General features: G+C 40.3%; 1 protein-coding gene across 1 annotated transcript; it reads right to left on the reverse strand.

Moving 5' to 3' along the window:
* Positions 1–113: 113 nt before the first annotated feature.
* On the reverse strand, positions 114–1,907 carry Mrpl45 (mitochondrial ribosomal protein L45). The gene is made up of 6 exons (XM_076788646.1): positions 1,513–1,907; positions 1,126–1,443; positions 878–1,029; positions 759–807; positions 523–672; positions 114–446 (listed from the first exon to the last, which is right to left on the reverse strand). The coding sequence occupies exons 1-6, from the start codon at positions 1,564–1,566 to the stop codon at positions 186–188; spliced, it is 984 nt and encodes a 327-aa protein (XP_076644761.1). The 5' UTR covers positions 1,567–1,907; the 3' UTR covers positions 114–185.
* Positions 1,908–7,244: the final 5,337 nt, after the last annotated feature.

Consider the following 7,244-nt stretch of genomic DNA (forward strand, 5'->3'; position numbering starts at 1 on the left):
TTAAACGTAACTGTAGATATACCATGCACGGTAATTAACATTGACCGTGGAACACAGATTTATAAAACTGTGACCCCAAAATCACTCAAACATCAAAATGAAAATCAACAAAGTTGATCAAAGCTACTTTATTCAAGCCTTAAATTTACATCGATCATAAAAATGTGTCGTTTGTTCATTGCCATTTATTGCGGTGGTGTTACAGCAACTGACTCTTCGGCATCTTTCGCTGTTAAACTAGTTTCTTCGATCTTCTTTGGCAATGTATACGTTTTCGCCGCTATTTCTTCCGGTGGCAGCCAACTTGGTATAATCTTTGCGTGTAATCGCCAAATACCATATTGATTAGATAAATGCTTCTCGAATACAATGTAATCTAGAACATCTTTTCTTAATATTTCGCTACCCTTCAACAGCCGTCCAAATCTGTCATAAATGCACAGTATCTGAAAAGATTTATCTTACATGAAGCAATACATAAACGATGTATTGTATAAAAAAGTAAGTTGTTTATTATTGAACCTGTTGAGTGTGAAACCGGACGGTAATTTGCGCGAAAATATTGGTCTTTGATATTACTTCCGCGCATCTGGCGTGTACAATACGTGCTGGTTCTAAGGATTCTAAGAATTTCCAAACAATTGTTTTGTCCTCTATGTTATGTAACATTTTCTATAAATAAACAAAATTTATCAATACATTTTTAATGTTTAATGTTAATGTTAACTCATAACAATATTCCAATGTACGGAACTTACAGGATACGCAAACTCTGTAACATATTGTAGTAATTCATCCTTATCTTTGCTGAAAATAGACGAAATTATTATTTTACAAAATTCTTGATATTATGTAAATTTCCATGACAAATACTCACTTAGCTAATGCATTGTGCGCTTTCTTGTATATCTCTAATGCTTCTTCTGTAAACATACTCGTCGAAAAGTCGTCATCGTATGATCTTATTTTTCTGACAGCGACGTAGGACTTTCCTTTTTTCCCAATGTAATCAATTTTTTGTTTTGCTCCCTAAATATTAAATGTAAAATAATTTTATAGATTTTGCAGATTAATAATAAGGTCAGTGTAACGTTTACTACGTTCATTAAGCTGGTGTTTATGTACCTCTTTAGTAATAGTAGAATATTTTCCATCGCCTTCTGGTACAACATATGGCTCAATTATGTTAGATGTAGAAGAAATGACAACTGGTCTTTCGGACCAGTTCCTTTGAGGTAACAGACCCTGCTTTTTCAGTGTTGATCGAAATCGTTCTTGTGTCACTTCTTCGCGATCTTCTTCGAAATTTGGAAGTTCTACTTTAATAAACTTCTGTGCCCTAAGCTTACGAAACTTTGGATTCCAATGTTTCGCTATGTTCCTATGTTGTTGAAAATTATAATATGGACAGTTTACAGGACTTAATATCAAAGATTGATTGTTCTGAAAAAGAATAACATTTACTTAAAGACCAGAAACGTTTATTAAATTCAATAATAAGAATCAAATTACCTGTACATATTTTCCAAAAGCACAAACTGCGCCTTTATATTTTGATATCATCATGACAAATTGACTTTAAATTTTCTCGAGGTAAATGTTTATCTACTTGACTCACTTTACACTTACTCTTATCGATACATTTAGGTTAGGTAGACATATAATAACAAAGGTTATTCAAATACGACATAACATATCACGCAGTGACTCAAATACGTTTCTGCAACTTAAATTGAGTGCAAATATAAATGTTATTAGAAACCACTTTAAATATATTCCTTCTACAACAAAATATTAATATTGTTTCGTTATAAATTCGCTCATTAGGATTACATATGTAGAGTTGAGACAGGTTGAGCTTATAGCGAAAAGTGGAGCTTATACAATCGTGCCTCAGACCCGGGATTTTTATACCACCGTATAATATTTCCTCTCTGGTATAATCACAAACCAGGTATAGGAGTAGACCAATCACCATATGGGGTTTCGTGTCTCACGATCTGAAATACCGACATCGTTAACAACAATTAGATTTCTTACGCCCTCTACGCTGCCGAACGATGAATGTTGCAACTAGATCCACGAGAAGCTTAGACCATATACCTATAACAGAGAGGAATCTCTGCCTATAATAAATGGAAGGACCTCCGATCGAAAGAATACCAATTTTAGGCAAAAAATATCAATTTTAAGAAAAGGAACTTTTGAAAAGTTCAGAAGCAAATTTCAATTAGAAATCCAGGAAAAAAGGTGACGATGTTCATTGAATGACAAGTTAATCCGAAACAAAAACTGTGTTTTTCGGTTAGTAATTCAAAGCAGCTTACCAAGAAGCTGAAGGTGGACCAGGGGAAAACAAGGAAAGCATTGAAGGACCACCTTGGCCCATCCCGAGCTAGCCTAAAGTAAATTCAGACACAATTCAATTAAATACACAAGTTTTTATAATTAGTTAGTCTTAAATTCTATTTTACAATGTTATCGCAAATAATAAATAAGCAGCTATTAGCTCGATATTATTCTCTATTTGTAAGATTACTAGAAGTTCTTACAAATAGAGAATAATACCGATTGCCCGGGTCTCACCACGAGGAGGTTGCTGCACGAGAGACCCGAAAGGAAGCCAGAAGGAATTCAATACGCTTCCTTCTGACTCCCTTTCTTACAACGACGCTTTCGAGTTTTACAAACTAAATTTCGCAACGTATGTCGAGTAATTATTGCGGATAAAAAATGTGTGAGTCGGAGAAGAAGTCTCCGATCCACGGTGGGTGAAAAACGAATCAGGCAGAAGGCTCTGATTCTTTCGAAGAGAGAAACAAAACCGAACCAGAGCAGAAGGCTCTGGTTCGAGGGTGACGCGACGCGTACAATGCTTGCAGAACCAACTCCAGCCAGCACCGATACCCGACGTGTCCTCACGAAGAGCGATGGCCGAGAGAAGCGTTCAAACGATACCCATTTCCCCCACCCACCTGTCGCCAGGCAACGACTAGCGTTGAGGCGACTCGGGTGGCCTTACAGCAGAGAGGATTTTACACGAGTGAACAGGTCTCTCAACCATCCCTCTCAATGGATCTACGCCGAGCACCGGTACCAACCGGTCTGGTACATACAAGCAAGGTCCGACACAGCATAAGGCTGTGTCGGAATCAAAAATCGAACCGAGCAAACTGAAGTTACGGCAATAATTACTCGACATTTATACAATACTGATAAACAAGCTTAATAACTAACGCACGCAATCGAATCGAGCAATTATTGTGAGCCAAAAAAAAACTAAATCTGACAAGTCTCTGAACAATTCCAGAGAAAATAAAAATGGAGCAGAAGGCTCAGATTTACGAGAAAGAAAAATAAAAGAAGCGAACCAGAGTAGTAGCCTCTGGTTCGAGAGTGACGCTACCAACTGGTCACAGCAGAAGGCTGTGACCCAAATCAACAAGCGAAACTAACAAAATAAATCGAACACAATAATTGCTCGACAACTAATACTAACTTATTAATAACGAGGAGTCTTCATACGATTCCTTTTTTTCGTTCGACGATGAACATGCTGAACTGTTGTAATTCAACTAAAACAGACTAATAATAATTAGACACAAAATGAAGGAACACCGAAGTATTCGATGAAGAAATGATGACCCCGTACACGAGTACGGCCTACCTAATATGCACAAGAGTGCAAATCTACCAGCTCACGAGAGCCAAACTAACCCCGTACACGAGTACGGCCTACCTACATGCACACGAGTGCAAATCTACCAGCTCACGAGAGCCAAGCTAACCCCGCACACGAGTGCGGCCTACCTAACATGCACAAGAGTGCGAATCTACCAGCTCACGAGAGCCAACCTAACACCAGCTCACGAGAGCCAAGCTAACCCCGCACACGAGTGCGGCCTACCTAACATGCACAAGAGTGCGAATCTACCCGGCTCACGAGAGTCAAACTAACCCCGTACACGAGTACGGCCTACCTAACATGCACAAGAGTGCAAATCTAACAGGCTCACGAGAGCCAAACAAACCCCGTACACAAGTACGGCCTACCCGACAAGAAACTAAGAGTAGATGAAGTCAGAACTTCCATCTACTGAGGTGGCGCTTCGGGGCGCCCCGGGTTCGCCAATACCCGTACTCACCCACAGCAGTGAGTCCCTGAGGGACCTCCGTTCGGAGGAATACCAACTTAAAACCAGATATATCAATTTTAGAATAAGAACTTTTGAAAGTTCAGAAATAAATTTCAATTGGAAACATGAACAATTCCAATAGGAAATAAATCAAACGAAATGGGGACGCAACGACATAAAGGTTAGGGTCATAGCAATTTTAAGAAACAGAACTTTTAAAAAGTTCAGAAGCAAATTTCAATTAGAAATCCAGAAAAAATGTACGATGTTTATTGAATGAAAAAGTATTCCGAAACAAGAAGTGTGTGTTTCGATTAATAATTAATAGGAGGTGCCAAGAAGGCGTAGGTGGGCCAAAGGTAAACAAGGAAAGCGCGAAGGAAAGCAGGAAGGACCCTTGGCCCACCCCATGCACGTTTAAAATAAATTCAGACACAATTCAATTAAATACACAAGTTTGTATTATCAGTACGTCTTAAATTTTATTTCACAATGTTATCGCAAATTATAAATGACCAGCCATTAGCTCGATATTATTCTTTATTTGCAAGATAATAGAAGATCTAACAAATAGAGAATATTATCGATTGCCCGGGTCTCACCACGAGGAGGTTGCTGCACGAGAGACCCGAAAGGAAGCCAGAAGGAATTCAATACGCTTCCTTCTGACTCCCTTTCTTACAACGACGCTTTCGAGTTTTACAAACTAAATTTCGCAACGTATGTCGAGTAATTATTGCGGATAAAAAATGTGTGAGTCGGAGAAGAAGTCTCCGATCCACGGTGGGTGAAAAACGAATCAGGCAGAAGGCTCTGATTCTTTCGAAGAGAGAAACAAAACCGAACCAGAGCAGAAGGCTCTGGTTCGAGGGTGACGCGACGCGTACAATGCTTGCAGAACCAACTCCAGCCAGCACCGATACCCGACGTGTCCTCACGAAGAGCGATGGTCGAGAGAAGCGTTCAGACGATACCCTAAGTTTCCCCCACCCACCTGTCGCCAGGCAACGACTAGCGTTGAGGCGACTCGGGTGGACTTACGGCAGGGAGGATTTTACACGAGTGAACAGGTCTCTCGAACATCCCTCTCAATGGATCTACGCCGAGCACCGGTACCAACCGGTCTGGTACATACAAGCAAGGTCCGACACAGCATAAGGCTGTGTCGGAATCAAAAATCGAACCGAGCAAAGTGAAGTTACGGCAATAATTACTCGACATTTATACAATACTAATAAACATGCTTAATAACTAACGCACGCACTCGAATCGAGCAATTATTGTGAGCCAAAAAAAAACTAAATCTGACAAGTCTGAACAATTCCAGAGAAAATAAAAATGGAGCAGAAGGCTCAGATTTACGAGAAAGAAAAATGAAAGAAGCGAACCAGAGTAGTAGCCTCTGGTTCGAGAGTGACGCTACCAACTGGTCACAGCAGAAGGCTGTGACCCAAATCAACAAGCGAAACTAACAAAGTGAATCTAACACAATAATTGCTCGAGAACTAATACGAACTTATAAATACTGTGAAGTCTTCTTACTATTCGTTGTCTTCGTTCGACGATGATCATGCTGAACTGTTGTGATTTAACTGAAACAGACTAATAATAATTAGACACAAAATGGAGGAACACAGAAGTAATCGAAGAAGAAACGAGTCTTCGTACGATGCGTTGTCTTCGTTCGATGATAAATTTCTGCAACTGTTGTACTCAATCTGAAACAGATTAGTAATGATTAGACACAAAACAATGGAGGAACAACGAAGTATCAGAAGACGATGAAATAAAGACAAAACGATGACCCCGTACACGAGTACGGCCTACCTAACATGCACACGAGTGCAAATCTACCAGCTCACGAGAGCCAAACCTAACACCAGCTCACGAGAGCCAAGCTAACCCCGTACACGAGTACGGCCTACCTAACATGCACAAGAGTGCAAATCTAACAGGCTCACGAGAGCCAAACAAACCCCGTACACAAGTACGGCCTACCCGACAAGAAACTAAGAGTAGATGAAGTCAGAACTTCCATCTACTGAGGTGGCGCTTCGGGGCGCCCCGGGTTCGCCAATACCCGTACTCACCCACAGCAGTGAGTCCCTGAGGGACCTCCGTTCGGAGGAATACCAATTTAAAACCAGACATATAAATTTTAGAATAAGAACGTTTGAAAGTTCAGAAATAAATTTCAATTGGAAAGATGAACAATTCCAATTGAAAATAAATCAAACGAAATTGGGACGCAACGACATAAAGGCTAGGGTCATAGCAATTTTAAGAAACGGAACTTTTAAAAAGTTCAGAAGCAAATTTCAATTAGAAATCCAGAAAAAATGTACGATATTTATTGAATGAAAAAGTATTTCGAAACAGGAAGTGTGTGTTTCGATTAATAATTAAAAGGAGCTGCCAAGAAGGCGTAGGTGGGCCAAGGGTAAACAAGGAAAGCGAGAAGGAAGGCAGGAAGGACCCTTGGCCCATCCCATGCAAGTTTAAAATAAATTCAGACACAATTCAATTAAATACACAAGTTTTTATTATCAGTACGTCTTAAATTTTATTTCCCAATGTTATCGCAAATTACAAATGAGCAGCTATTAGCTCGATTTTATTCATTATTTGTAAGATAATAGAAGATCTAACAAATAGAGAATATTATCGATTGCCCGGGTCTCACCACGAGGAGGTTGCTGCACGAGAGACCCGAAAGGAAGCCAGAAGGAATTCAATACGCTTCCTTCTGACTCCCTTTCTTACAACGACGCTTTCGAGTTTTACAAACTAAATTTCGCAGCGTATGTCGAGTAATTATTGCGGAGAAAAAGGTGTGAGTTGGAGAAGAAGTCTCCGATTCACGGGGGATGAAAAACGAATCAGGCAGAAGGCTCTGATTCTTTCGAAGAGAGAAACAAAACCGAACCAGAGCAGAAGGCTCTGGTTCGAGGGTGACGCGACGCGTACAATGCTTGCAGAACCAACTCCAGCCAGCACCGATACCCGACGTGTCATCACGAAGAGCGATGGCCGAGAGAAGCGTTCAAACGATACCCTTTTCCCCCACCCACCTGTCGCCAGGCAACGACTAGCGTTGAGGCGACTCGG

Source organism: Halictus rubicundus, chromosome 5 (genome assembly GCF_050948215.1).
Source record: "Halictus rubicundus isolate RS-2024b chromosome 5, iyHalRubi1_principal, whole genome shotgun sequence".
In the NCBI taxonomy this organism is placed as follows: domain Eukaryota; kingdom Metazoa; phylum Arthropoda; class Insecta; order Hymenoptera; family Halictidae; genus Halictus; species Halictus rubicundus.

Excerpts from the sequence above, each read along its gene's own strand:
- Mrpl45 (XM_076788646.1), bottom strand. The coding sequence starts at position 1,566 with ATGATGATATCAAAATATAAAGGCGCAGTTTGTGCTTTTGGAAAATAT. Across the intron at positions 1,444-1,512 it reads CTTTTGGAAAATATGTACAG|AACAATCAATCTTTGATATT; the intron begins GTAATTTGATTC and ends ATTCTTTTTCAG. Across the intron at positions 808-877 it reads GCGCACAATGCATTAGCTAA|CAAAGATAAGGATGAATTAC; the intron begins GTGAGTATTTGT and ends GTCTATTTTCAG.